The sequence below is a fragment of the Coloeus monedula genome (assembly GCF_965178545.1).
Source record: "Coloeus monedula genome assembly, chromosome: 4".
Lineage (NCBI taxonomy): Eukaryota > Metazoa > Chordata > Aves > Passeriformes > Corvidae > Coloeus > Coloeus monedula.
The window spans coordinates 49,852,431-49,867,366 of NC_138784.1; the positions used below are offsets into that span (position 1 = coordinate 49,852,431).

Sequence of the window (14,936 nt, forward strand, 5' to 3'; positions counted from 1 at the left end):
GCCAGGCCCTGCTTGGGCCAGGCCAGGCCAGGCCACGGCCATCCTGGAGCCATGGACCTGTTCCACATGCGGAACCCCCTCCCGCCCCCAGCCCTGCTATGTGCAGACGGGCGGCTCCCCCTCTCCAGTGCAGCCAAGATTCAGCTGAAGCTGCACCACTGTCTGGCAGAGATCATGTGACCAACAGCAATAAGCGAAATTCCAGCTGCAAGGCGTGGGTGAGATTAACCCTTTTAGTGCTGTGAAGAGCTGAAAACCTGAGGGAAGAGAAAGAAGAGATGCTTAAAGCTGAAATTCTGTTGTAAAGCTATGATATACCAGAGTACCCGCTGTAATTTCATGAAGATATGGGGGTGGAGCGTTCAACTTGCACTTGTGAGCAAAAGCACCTGCACTGAGATAGGCAGTTGCTGAAGCAGCTGTAATTTCATGAGAAGTTTGAACAGGGAGAGATGGAAGCGATGAGGACTTTTGCTCCAAATGGAAAAGGAGAAAACCTCAGTTCCTAGAGATGTTCCCAGAGATAGTCCTAGAGATGAAGATGAGGAGGACCCTTTGCTCCCAGGGAAGGAGAAGGGCCTCTGCTCTTAGAGATGAAGTGCTCCCAGAGATGGGTGAAGAGAACTTTTGTTTCTGAACAGCTCAATCTTAAAATTGTACCCCAGTAATTCAAGAGTGGACCCCCGAAAGCAGTTGTGGGAAAAGCTGCAAGTTGGGGGAAGGGACTCACATGCGAGCAGAGAACCAACCCAGGTGGCTGTCTCGTTGTGATAATGTTTTCATAGCATGGGCAAGAGAGACTCCTCTTCCTAAATGGACTGAACAAGGTTATTATGGAAGTGATAAACAGACTGAACATCTCAAGGGTTGTCTTTTTACATTGTCAGTGGGAGAAGGGAGAAAGGTGGGGGGAGGTCTGAAGGTGTGATATCATCTTTTTTTTCTTCTTTTAGGTCTGTTAATAAACTTCTTTATATTCTTTCAAGTTTGGTGCCTGCTTTGCGTTTCTCCTAATTCTTATCTCACAGAAGGTAAACAGTAATGAGTATTTTAGACCAAACCACTACAACTAGTCAGAGCAGGTAGTTCAGACCTGCAAACCAAGTAGAATTGAGCACAAGAGTTCCACACTGCATTTAGTGTTTTAGGTGTGCCCATGCTGGCAACAGTGGATTCTGCAAACTGAAGCCAGTGCTGAGTGTCCTTGTTAGGGAGCAGTGATAAAATTGTAGTGGTTTCTTTTCCTTTGTGTATAATGCCTTTGAAGAAACCTTGCACACTGTGGCAGGCTTATGCTAAAATTGTATGAGACAGCTGAGGCTGTACAGCTGAGAAGAGAGGAGGAAGCTGAGAGGAAGATTCCATTTCACCTTATTGCTTCTCACCGTGCACTCCTTAGTTTGCTCTTGCCCCTGGTGGACTCTTGTGTGAGCATTTTCAACATTATAGAGCAAAAAGAAAGGAATGAATAGTTCTTTCTGGAAAAGAGTTGGCTTGACTCATCATCGGATTTGGCAAGCCTGGGAGCCAGCACAAGCAGAAGGGCAGTGGTAGATGATTAGGAGTGGTAGGATAAGGTGGAGAAAGACAGAATAATGAGACATCCCTGTGCTTCTTGGTGGAAGCAACTGGTTACACTGGCTAAACCATCTCTTGAGGACCTTGCCTTTCAAAACTCCCGTTCAAAGGCCAAATCTTTCCTTCCTTTTCTTTTTGATAATAGTATCTATTGTATTGGCCATAAAATTGCATGGCATATTGCTTTGTGATAATTGCATGTGTGATTGTGCAGGTGGAGTACATTGCCTGTTCTGCTGTAGTCTGTGTTATAACTGTGTGGGTGTAACGTTTACTTAATTGTGCAAATGAACATTGGTTTGAGAATGAGAATGATTGCATTCAAAAGTAAAAGTGTTCCAGTAAGGAAAATTAATCCATTTTCATCTTGTTGCTTCCCTAGCTGTAAAGATTAGCTAGTCTATATTATAACAATTCTTAAAATAAATAAAGCCATATAATTTTTATAACAGGCAGTTCTTTTTTTTATTTACTTTTTTTTCCCCACTGTTGTGATGGTATGTACAGTCCCTGTGCAGGGATCAGAAATCATTGTACTGGGTGTCCTGTGGGTGCTTATAACAAAAAACAGTGCTTATTCTAGTTTTGGAAGTAAATTGTTTTCTATACCATCTCATTGTCAAGTATCTTCAAAGTATTTATTTTACTTTCTCCTGAAGAACTTGGTATACTTCTTAGTTTTAGTTTTCAAAGAATATATTCCTCTGTTCTTTCTACTAATCTACATTTTTTAGCTCTGAATTAGCTGTTAAAGACCATACATAGTTTTACTGTCCTGTTAAAGGTTGAACAACATGGTGTCAGCTGCCAGTTCTGTGATTGAGAGCGATTTTCTTAGTTCCTGAGTTCAGAGGGCTTTCTGTGAAGCCTTTGGGATATCTGTTTGCATAACAGTCATGCTGCTTTTCTATTGGGCAGAGGAGAAAAACTCAGGGGCAACAACAGTATTCGTCCAAAACTTAATGGATGGGTCCTATAGGGCTCTCTTCTCGTCGGGAGTCTCAGGAGTCCTGTGCTGTTCATCACAGACACAAATAAGAAGGGTGATAGATTTTGCTGTTAATACACATTTTTTTTCCCAAGTGGTAAAGCAGGAGGGCCAACTGAAGCATTGCAGGAAATCTCATGAGCAAACTGTACCAAAAAAAAGTGCAATTCAATGTTAACAAATGCAGAGTAACACACAGGAGTGAACACACAAAGAATATGACCACTGTCTTGACTAACACCCAATTCACAACTTACAAGACTTTGAATCATTGAAGAGAATTCAGTGGTTTATTCAACGATTCTAAAAGCAAGTGAAATACCAGAAATAAAAAGTAAATAGAGGAGAGATTGAAAAAAAAAAATCCTGTGCTGATTTAGAAACATATTTTCTTCCACTCTTGGACATTTTGAGGCTACCTCTTAGGACATGAAGGGTAGAGTAGAACTAACCAAGAGTTGAACCAGGACATCAAGGAATAAAGGACCATTATGAAAACATGAAAAGTTGCTGCAAGTTTTTGTAGGTGTTGAAAGACCAACAATTTCAAATAGTGCAGAAATAAGTTGATGGAGAAAAAAAAAAAGCTTCTTAACTGAGGGGTTCATATAGACTTAAACTCTCCACACTCAGATTTCTGGAAGACTACTCTATTTGTGTGATCTGTTTGCCCTATTTTTATACCATTCCTAGGTAATTGCTTCTTGCCCTTGTCAACCAGGGCACATGCACTAGAGGAGTGTTTCATCTGTCCCGGTGAAGTCATTGTTGTTGCAGAAGATTCTAAGACAAAAGCTTGTTGCTTTTCCCTCATTTTCAAGTGTCTCTGCATGTGGGAGTCTTGGAGTCTGAGAATGTGTCTGAGTGTTTTTATTTCCCTGTTAGCCCTGAGCTGTGCTATAGTTAACAGCTTTTATTCAGTACCTGTGGCCACTCTGCTTCAAATATAGAAACAAAATTAGCTGCTTTTGCAGAGATTTCAATATTATGTCTAGATTTATTTGTACTGTTTTGAGGTTTGTGCTACATTAGTCCGGTAAGTGCTACGCTAAAGGCTGTGCATTTGTTCAGCTCTGTGCATTTATTCTCTTGTTCAGTGTTTTTTGTAGCAGATAAGTAAAAAGATATTTACATGGATTCTTTTTTCCTTCACCTCCTCTTTTAAGTGCCTTCGAAAGAAATTGCATAAGCTTCTGCAGTTGCCAAACTGCTCCAGTAGCCTGAAGTTACTCTCTTTTAGTATTAGCTACTCTGGTTGGGCAGCAAAAAAATTCTTCACCCCTGTTTATTCCTTTCAGCAGGTCATGACTACAGTTAAAGACTTAGCAGTTCTGTTTTTCCAGCACAAGTGGTTGCTATTCACAGTATTCTTACTAAATAACTGTATTGGTTCCATGTCAAAGTTGAGTACCAGTTCCTTCCATACACACCTATCTGTTGAAAGCTGAGTTCTTGAGGCAGATAGGCACTTACTTATTTGGATTTCTAAATGTTTAAATAGGTCATTGCAAGAGACCTATACCAAAAATGAACAAAAAGCGGTGTTGCTGCTTAGTGGGTACAGTTGAACTGGCTGACAGAGTGTCTTCTTAGTTCACTTGGCATCAGCAATTGCAAAGGAAATTAAGTTCTACTTTTCTCAGTAAACATAGTTTAATGCTTCTTCAGCAACACTACTGACTGTAAGAATGGACAAAGCTGGACTCTTGCAGGTACCATCAACTTTGCTTGGGAGATTTGATCCTTTTGTGACGATTGCTCTAGCACATAGTGTAGCCACTGCTGTTCTTAAAATAGAACAAAACGTAACAATTTCTGCAATGCCAGTTTAATAAAGACATTTCTGAGGGAAGGGAATGGGCTGAAGTGCAGGTAAAATTATGAGAAGAAAAGTGTTAGATTGTGCACAGCAGCTGCCTTGCTCCAGGTAATACCATGCTCTGTGTGCTGCCATCTTTCCACAGTGCTTAGATATCTTTGGAAGCTGATGCCCAGGAAGTTCCCTCTGAGTATCAGGAAATGGTTTTGCACTGTGAGGGTGTCTGAGCACTGGGACCAAGGAGGTTATGGAGTTGAAGCCATTTGGATATAGTCTTGAGCAAGCAGCTCTAGGTGATCCTGCTTGAGAGTCCTTGACCAGATGACCTCCAGAGGTCTCTTCCAATTTCATCCATTCTGTGATTCTGTGAAATTCCATTTTTTTACAGAGGTGTTCATGTCACTGCAGGAATCCAGAGACACAGAGTTTATTCTCGTGCTGCACAAACTAACTTCATAGTACAAGAGTCCAGGAGACCCATTTTTTCAGTGTTCAACCTCGGGAGGGTAGGAACATGGGGAGCTTCTTTCTGTTTACTGTAGCTAAAATTGAAGATATGTGTTGAAATTGGCATTTGCTTCCAAGATAAACCCTAACCCAAGACTGAGGTATGATTAATTTGGAAAATAAATGCCACAGTTTATTTCTGGACAGCTGGAATTTGGTTAGGCTAATGGGGCCAACTGTTGAACTCCCTTGGTCAAACAGTGTTTCTTAATGAATTACACTAATTTATGCCTATGGAAGAGCTTATGAATTTAGACCAGTGGTGTTTAAATGGGGAACACACACATATAACCCCAGGACAACATGTGGCAGTGACTCACCTCTGTGTGCTGTCGCTTGAGCAACCTGTGTCTGACTGGTACAGAATAGTGCAAACATGGGCCATTGACCTTTCTACATGGAGCATGGCTGCCCCTTCCTCAACATTGGTACAGCTAGAAAGGGTTCTGGTGGGCATAAGCTTCTGTGTGGCAGTAATCTTTATCAAGGGTAGTCTTTTGTCATAGTGATGCCCGAGATGGCCACCTAAACACAGAGATGAGACAAGAATAAGGGAATGAAGGTAGGTATTTATTTGAAGGGCCTTCAAAGTACACCCTGGGCAGGCTAAAGGTTATACCCAAGATGGACCCAGGTCACAAGTTCTTCACACTTTTATAAGTTTGGTTCATCTGCATATCAGGGTTAATTTTCCAATTAAAACTTCAGTTAATGATGTAACTACCCCAAGTTTGCCCTCCTCTTAGTTTACACATTTTGGGCTTAGGACAGTCTGGGTGTCCTAGGAGAGCAAGCTTGGAGAGAGGCTTGTTATGTCTAACCAGCATGAGAGGACAGCTGCTAATAGGCCACAAGAAACTTCAGAGTTACACACTAGGCAGTACAGGATTTGAAAAATGTAAACGTTAAAACCTAAGGCATCAATAGAGCAGTAAATCACATGCCAATGGGGAAAAAAAGGCAAGACAAATGTGTATCTTCAAGAGTCAGTCAGAAAATTATAAAAGTATTCTGCAATAAATAAAAGTATAATTAGGAAAATTAACATGCAAACCAGTTCATGCTATACAGTCTAAATCCCTCCTGATGCTCTGAGCAATGTGGCTCAGGGAGCCACAGAGAGTAGCTTCATTCATATCAACAGGTAGACTAGATATAGTGAGAGGAAGAAAAGTAGGTTTCTCATCATAAAACTTCTTTAGTAGTAAGCAGAGCACTTGTGTATGACTGACTTGGTGTCAGCTAGGAGTTTCATTTGGGACAGATACCTGAGAACTGTCCTGTGCTAATTTCCCACTGTCCTTGGAAACAATGCAGTCAACCCTCTTCCAAGCGTCTTGCTCCTAAAGTGATCCATGCAACAAAACCGAGACTCAAACAGGTTTTACATGTACTACCTAAAAGTACTTCAAGAGATGTACATTTATTTACCTAGTCAAAATTAATTATTATTTTTATTTATTTTAGATACCGAGTGTATTTTGGAGCCTCTGTCTCTGCCAGAAAGTCCAGGTGGTGTTGCAGTAGAAAGTTCTCCCTATGTGCCTTGTATTTTCTGCAAAGAATGCTATGTCTTAGCAGAACAAAACCAGCTCCTGAAGCACATGATTATTGAACACAAGCTCGTCATAGCAGATGTTAAACTGGTTGCAGATTTTAGAAGGTAAGGGTTATATCATTTAAAATGAGTGTGTATGTCTGCAGATGTTATGGAAAGCTTTGGAAAAGTACAGATCATCTTTTTTAAAAGATGTTGTGGGAGGACTTCTGTTAAATTTTCTTATGAGCAATTTGCTGCTGGACTGTAAGGTTGTTTTCCTATTCCCTTCCCTCTCCCTAGTCCCTATATGTTGCTGGGACTAATGAGCTCAGTTTTAGAATACATGGCTTTTCCTGTGTTTGACTTTTTTTGATATATCCTAGGGTCTTCTAAGGTCCTGTCACTAATCAACAAGTTGTGTGCAAACTAGAAAGCTGGTTTTTAGTAAAGCCTATTCCAGACAATCAGCTCTCCTAATCTTTTTTTGATTTTATTTGTGTAGGGCAAGACTATTTCTACCCCTGTACAATGTCCTAAAGCTGTGTATTGCGCGCAGAAGCTGCTCAGTACAGGATCTGTCACATTCTGGGATGAAATTTGTTTGTGCTATTTTAAGGCTGACAGTATTCCCTCATCAAAATCACATTTAATCCTTAACTGTGCTTTACAGTACTGTGATCTGCATACAACTGTGACTCTTTCTACAGCTATGTCGTTGATCATCTCACCAGGGTCACATTTGGCTTTCTCTCTCTTAACTTCCTCCAGTAGCTGGCATAGCCCCAGCTGGCTTGTAGCTTCAGAGACGAGGTACTTGCTTGGCATTTTGCTTTCCACAGTAATGTATGGGCCAGGCGGAAGGCTAGACAGTACCTGCCAGTCTGTAGATAGTTCTGCTGTAGTGTTTAAGTGTTAGATGGATAATTTCTCAACTAAAATGAGTTTTCTGGTAGGTCTTCTGTTACTAGTTACTCAGTCAAAGCCAGGACTTTGTGTCTATCAAGACTCAAAAAAAAAATTAAATAAACAATACAATATAATTCAGGAAGAGAAATGTAAACCATATAAATCCTTAATCAGATGTCTGATCTTAACATTGCTTAAAATTGAAAACTGATGGTAGTTTTTGTTTGCTTTTCTGCTGAGGGCAGGCAGAAGGAGAATGTACTGTTCTTTGGAGACAGTACTAGTGTCTTCAGGTAAATAAAGGAATCAGAGCTGCTCAGTCATGGACCGCCAGTTTAAGTGTGCTTGGGGGAATTATTTTGCATTAATAGAAATGTATTTTAAAATCACCACTTCGGAAAGTGCCCATTTGAATTCTTTTTGCTGCTAATGCAATTGGAAGGTAGCCAAATCTTATAGAAAGTGGCCCCAGGATGTGAAATGATGGAGTTGTTACTCTGAAGTGTGCTTTCTCTGATTTGCTGTATTAGTAAAATAGTCTAAAACTATGCACAAAAAAGAGAGTATATTCTGAAGTGTTGAACTGAGGAGTGGAAAATATGGGGTTCAACTCTGAAAAGATGGTATTATTTTTATGCTAGCAATGAGTTACAGGCAGTCTTAGGAATACATTTCTTGACAGAACTGCAAGAAAGGAATAATCCAGAAAAGACCAGTGCTAGTGGAAAACTTTTTTCTTTTCTTTTCTTTTTTTTTTAACTTTGAAGAATAAAGATAATTTAGCATAAGGGCAGAGGGAAGAGATAAGGGGAATAAGTTTCTGCTTCATGACTCAACATGATCACTCATTCTGTCTCCCTGGAAGTATGACAAGGCATTGGTTTTATCTGGTCATTGATTATTTGGGTTAAGCCTTATGATACAAAATCCCTTAACTGTAACTTCCGTGACACAAACAGTTATGGGCAGGTGAGTTTGTGCTAGTGTTCATTTCTCTCAGTGCAAGGGACAGACATTTATTAAATGAGCTCTTGAAATCTCTTCGTTTGCACATTTATGTCCTAAAAGCTCAAGGATGACTTAATCTGGAAGAATTGCAGTTCTGTGTAGCAACTCTTCCAATGGGCATTACCAACAGTGGAGTAGGCGGGGGAACAACTAATGAGTCACCTCTCGCTTACTGACATCTGATGATGCTGCTGAGTGAGCCTCAGCCACATGTGCTGGCTTCACTGTGCTCAGCTGTCTGCTGCACCAGAGGTTAGTCCTCTTCATGTCAGAGTTAGCAGAAAGAAAGATGTGCTGGTTCCTTGGCTGCTTCAGTTGAAGTCCTTAAATATATTAGGTGAGATGGTAGAGGAAGTGTGAGCCACTATGGGATGTGATAGCTGTGGCAAGTAAACGTACAGATTGCACAAGTATTAAAAGCTGCAGCTATTTAAAAATGCCCTCATAATAATATCTGATTTTTTAATTATTCTTTTCTTAATTTGATGGCACATAATAAGAAGCAATCATTGAATAGCCTTTATCTTACCAACTCTCACATGACTTATATCATACATGAGTATAAATATAAGCAAGCACTTAAGCATGTTCAGATTATATTTTGTAGTAAAATTCTGAATAATTAGCACAAGAATTGCTTGGTTCCCATCATCATATAAATGAAGTGATGATTTCTTCTTGGTTAGACAGTAGCTTCCTAGTTCCGTGAAAATCTAATCTCAGTTGGGTTCTGTTGATGCAGCTGTGATACCAACAAAGATAGTACAGAATGTTTTTAAACAATGGTAGTTGATGGGTTAAACCTTCAGAATGTGTTTAGGGCTTTTCTTATTCTGTCTGCTATCTTATCCCCAGGTGTTCAGGGACTTCATTTTTCTGTCTTTCCAGTTGTTTGCCAAGCTACAGCTTTCATTGTAACTCCACAGGAGACGTGCCAAAACCTCACTTTTGTCAAGCTGGTGTTTTTACTGAGTTTCAGCTTCCTGACTGCATCTTGCAGAACACAGAGCACAATATTTTGGGAATTTGAGGATGCTCTCTAATAAATCTTTTCAGTAAAGATGCATCTGAGTGGCACTTTTGTCTGAAGATGTGAATAGGTCACAGTGTTTATGGAAACCTTGGTGCAAATCTGCTTATTGAGTTCTTAACTTTGACAGCATGGTTAAACCCAGTTTAAGTGAAACTGAATTAATTTCATAAAACTAAAAACTAATACGAAGGAAGAAAGAATGGACACAGGAGGTAAACAAAGAAAGAAAACCACTTAAGAATTTAGAGCACGAAAAAACAAGAGCTGATCAATTGTTTATTAAAAGTTTTTTGGTGTTTCCTTTTTCACTAATCATCTCCCCCTTATTTTTAAAGCTACATCTTGCACTGGAAGGGGAGGTTTGCAGAACAGCCTATCACAGACTTCTGTAGTGTGATAAGAACAAATTCAAAAGCTCCATTAGGTACGTATGCTGCTTGCTTACTCTGATGGGCAGATCATGTGATAATTTCTGGCATATACTGCTGCTTTGATCAGCTAAGTGTGTCTGACACTAGGTCAGAAAACCACAGAAGTAATGTTTAACTCTTAAGCACATATTTAAACTTACCTTTTCCAGGGATTACAGCACATGCTTCTGCACTGTGCTGAGTGAGGATGAGCTCAATACGTGCTTAAATGCGCTGTGAACTGGGGCCCATTGCAAATCAAGGCCTGGAAGCAGAGCTGCTCACATCGTGGCTGGGGAGGTGTCAGTACCCACCACATAAATAAATAATTGGTGATGGTCCTTCCAAAATGTTGAGAAACATTCCCAGTGAGCTGCCTTTTCTAACTTCACCCTGCCCACCACCTGCACTGATGCTGCTAATTCTTCTTGGACATCAGGGCCACAACACCCCTTTCTTTCCCCTGCCACAGTGCTCACTGCCCCAAGGGTGGCAGGGGACATTATCTTCACAGAAGCAGTACAATTCTTCAATTTTCTGGGCTCCAGCACAAGACTGAAGCCATAGTTCACTGTTCTGCTGCATTGGTATGGTGGCACATTCCATCATAGGGACAGTGTTGACTGTGTGAAGGAAGTGTTTTTCTCAGAAGGAGCTGATGCATTACTCTGGCTTTCCTTTTCTAATAGAAGAACACAGTTTACCTAAAACAGATAAGAACTTCAGGGCTTTTCTGCATCTTTAATTATCAATGGAGATCTTAAAAGAGAGGAAACAGTGCATACTGCTGATGTCAGAGATAGGTAGAAGGTGAAAACTGAGTACAAAACAGATGAAAGTAATTTTTTAATTACTCAAAATAATTTTAGGAAAAATACCCCTGGAAAACATGAAAATCACTCCAAAAATCATAATTCTGTTTCTCTTACATATGTACGTTTTTGCTTCTGAAATTTTAATGCTTACCACTCAGTTTGAAAACTGCAAGTCAAGCACCTGAATACCAGAATTATGAAGTATCAATGAACCTTCTCTATCTCTCTCTCACTCTCCTTCACCCTCCCTCCCTCCCCACCCCCTCTCTCCCTCTCCAGAAAATTGTTCTTATCTCAACCCATTATCTTTTGTATTTTCCTGCATGCTGAGTAATCTTAATTCCTTTGAATAAGATTTGTTACCTTCTTCAATTGGATATGACCATAAATAGTAAAAAGGTTACTGAAGATAAAATATGTGTAAAACATATACGTAGAAATGTAAATTAGGCAAGTCTCAATGTATGGTACTAAACAGTTGTTGTGTATACCCACAGGTAGAAAAATACCTGATGGTAAAAGGTAACGTGATAGGTCAGAGCATGGGGAGAATAAACCAAATTATGATAGCTAGTGAAAACTGACAATTGCTTAGGGAAATAACTGATAAGATAAAATGAAAGGTGATTTCATGTTTTTTTCATGCTGACTTTAATCTGTAACCAATATAAATGGTAATTGTTTTATGTGTCCAGAAGAACCGTCATGGAAATGAATAAAACTGGTAGTGGAGAAAAGCTATGCAAGACTTTTGCCTTCAAACTCCAATATAAATATGCACAAATATTTAAACATGTTTCATTAAATTATGAAATTAAAGGAACTTTTATAGATTAAAAATCATATTTGTTATTATTGTTAACATATTCCATTGTTAACATACATTGTTAACATATTCCAAGGACTTAGCAAATTATGTGCCAGAAATATTCAAAGCAGCTGCAACTTCCCATTCCTTACTCACACTTTCTAATCTCTTGACAGAGGAACAGGACAATTATTTTCTTTTATGTGATGCTTTACCAGAAGACAGATTACTTAGAGAACAGCTTCAGCAAAAGAAACTGGTAAGAAATTACTGTCGTTTCATATTTTAAGGTAAACACTCCAGTAGAGTTAATATATGGTAACTTAGTAGGCATTTTAAAGGTAAAGCATTTTTTGCTAGATGGCAAAATTATGAATTTCTTTTTAAGTTCATTTCCCTAGCTGCTGCACAAACATACACTAATCCCCTGTTTATAGATTTTTCCTTGGGATAAATTTACAGGTTGTATGTCAGTGTTCCACACAAGTGGAAAATACGCCCAGACCACTGAAAAAGGCTGAATGTGCTGAACATTTTTCTTCTTGCAAGGATCTGCAATGTTGACACACTATCTTTCATGTAATAATATGCATCTAGGGAAGTTAGCAAAATAAAACTTGGTGTGCCATACTGTGAGCAGGGAAAGTGATACTTATCTAGAAAATCTTTGAGCAAGTTGGTTTTGTGCATTCGCACTCTCTTTCCCAGATTTCATTAATCCACAGTCTCATACTCACAAGCACCATGGTGTGTGAGTGAGGAGGGCTGGCCAGTATTGCTTCTGTGCGATGCAAAGGACAAGAAATGCCAGCTCTCAAGTCCACACGAGCCACTCGATTCTTCTTGCCTGGTGATGGCAACCTAGTACTTTGGACTTGAGAACTTCTAGGCATTGTCAGTTCTGAACAGATGGTCCTTCAAGTTAAACTCATGCTGACCGGCTTCCAGGAGTCTTAGTCCAGGTTGTCGACCTGGTTTTTTCTGTTTTCTTGTTTGAAATCACGTCTGGACTCTGGTTTTGCTGTTGGGCTAATTTAGAAATTAATGTTATATGGTACATAGTAGCCTTGTTGACAATCTCCTCATGTTAGGAGAATTTAGCCCAAAGCAAGTGCTGGTTTTGTTTACAGAGTAATTAAATTAGAGAAGAAAGACATATGCATTCTTATCATGGTGTGAAATAGTTTGCAATTATCACTGTTTCCAATATCAGAATTGTATCCTCAGTTTTTACAGAAGGATTTTGTGAAATCAAGCTGCAGCTGTAGTTGGGGCTAATGGAGTCACTGCTTTAGTTACATCAATAAAGTCTGTTTATTTTTTCATTTCCTTTTGCTGCAATCTGAGCGTTGTCTTGCAAGTTAAATAGTTACTTTGCTTTGTAAAGCCTTCTACCTCCAGACAAGTCCAGCAATTAAGAATGAGCTGGCAACTGGACTCATGTGAGTTGCATAGAATAAGGACCAGAACCATACAACTTTTAGTGATATTTCTGTATCCTTTGAATCCTAACTGCTGTCTCCAACAGCAAGCCCAAACAAGGACAAATGCTGTCTTTAAAATGTGCTGCCTGAAGCATTTCATTCTGCAGTTTTGAAACTCCAGTTTAGGAACATTTCAGGCTGTATTGCAGCAGGGAGCTAGCCAAGGTGGATGTCATGCCGAGACATAATGGTGACTGTGATGTATTGAGAGAGGCCAAGGAATGAGCCTGAAGTAGGTTAGAGAGCACAGCTTGCTGAAATAGCTGACAGGCTGTGAAATACAAAACAGATACGGTCTTTTGGAAAAACACAGTCTTGACAAAGAATTCATAGTTGTGCAGCAGTACCAGGCAAGGAAGTCCTGGCAGCAAAACTAGAGGTACATGGAGGGGCAGTGTCAATATAAGCCACTTGGGTGTTTCTTTATGTAAAAAATGTAACATCCTCAAAACTATTTTTTTGAAAATACGTACTTTGTACAACAGCACTGACCTTGTCTTGCTCTCATGTATTAAATTGTTCGCCTGTCATTTGACTGGTAGGTTTAGGTGAAGAGGCTTCTCTTTCTCCCAATAAGTAAAGACCCTGAAGAGGAGTCTTCACCAAGACTGCAAGCTGTACCAGCCTCCCAGGAAGAGCTGTTCATATGATCCCCAGTTTGTCACAATCTTAAGCTGAGACGAGGTTCAGGAGGTTGAAGCTATACATTGGAAGGGATGGAGATGTTAGCCCAGTTTAGTGTAATGCAGCATCAGAAGTGCTTACAGAGTAGATGGCAATGTCAGCATGTTAATACCTACTTCTGAGTTCTGTAGGCCCTTCTTTGCCTATGTTGGGTATTTAATTGCTTTTCTCAAGTGCTCTGGAATCTTGCCCATCCTCTATGGGTTTATGAAGACTTGTCATCCTAATGGTCAGAAATAGTTTTATCTGATTCCATTATGACTGTTGGGTAAATTATGTCAGATCTGAATACATATAATGTCCAACCTTTAACCCTTTATCCTTTGCTGATCTTGGTTCTTTTTTCCTTTTGTTTTGAATGCATTTCTTTAACAGCTGTGACAAAATTAGACTCAATGTTCCAAACATTCCTCTTTGCTCATGTTTGGTCTCTTGCTGCATCAGATCTCTGTTCTTCTTTGCTGTTTATTTCTAATGTATTTGGGGGTAGGGGAAGGTCAGTTTTCACTATTTCATTTTATGATATTAGCCTGTCTCCATCTTCTTTTGCTTGTCTTAGTTCAAACAAACTTCACCTTTCACCTGCTTCAGCTTGGCAGCCTGTGGTATGTGTCTAATGCAATTTCAGCCCTCTTTCTTTTCATACATCTTTACGTAGTTACTTTTCATCGTACCATGAAACTCTTCCTCCTTTTGTTTTAATTGACTCAGCTTCCTGAATGAGCTGAGTGTCTTCTACATCAGTGTCACAGTACCCTTCAAAATCCAAGTCATCTGACCTGTCATTGATTACAGCCTTTTCAGGTGTAGGTTTTAGCCTGTATCGCTTCAGTAGTTGAGTCAACTCAAGAAGAGAAGCAGTAGTGATGAAAGGAAGAACCTAAAAGCAAATGGGACAGACAGCTAGAGGAACAATCCCTTATACCTGTCCCAGTTAGTCATTCCAATGTTCATTTGGAACCCAATCTCTGTGGAGTCAGCTGGAATCAAGGGTGAGGTACAGGAAAAAAAAGAAGAAAAAAAATAAAGGAAACCCATTTTTTGGAAGTGTTTTGGGTATCTTTGTGTTAGTATCAAAATGAGTTAATGCTGACATCCCCAGACATTCAAGGAGGTTGGAAGCTGGTGCAAGTATTTAAGCAAATTGCTCATTTCCTGCCTCATAACTTCAGTTTCTGCTTGACTTTCATTACCAGAATGTCTCTGCTCAGAAAAATCTCTGTTTTATGTAAGTTATTGTAATTGCTGTTCTCCCTTCAGAGTCCCAGCAGTGAAATAGAGGGTTGGAAATGTCTGTAAGGAAGAGCAGCCTTGTTGCTTTTGCTGTATTTGATGTGAACTGGAGCTTTTAATTCC

At 39.7% G+C, this 14,936-nt stretch overlaps 1 protein-coding gene across 1 annotated transcript in view; it reads left to right on the forward strand.

The window, feature by feature from the left end:
* The window catches only part of ZNF277 (zinc finger protein 277), a 46,275-nt gene that overhangs the window by 13,574 nt on the left and 17,765 nt on the right, over window positions 1–14,936 (forward strand). Inside the window, exons 2-4 of the mRNA XM_082279868.1 lie at window positions 6,360–6,555; window positions 9,715–9,803; window positions 11,589–11,671. Coding sequence (XP_082135994.1) covers window positions 6,360–6,555; window positions 9,715–9,803; window positions 11,589–11,671 — 368 coding nt within the window. The remainder of the gene's footprint in view (window positions 1–6,359; window positions 6,556–9,714; window positions 9,804–11,588; window positions 11,672–14,936) is intronic.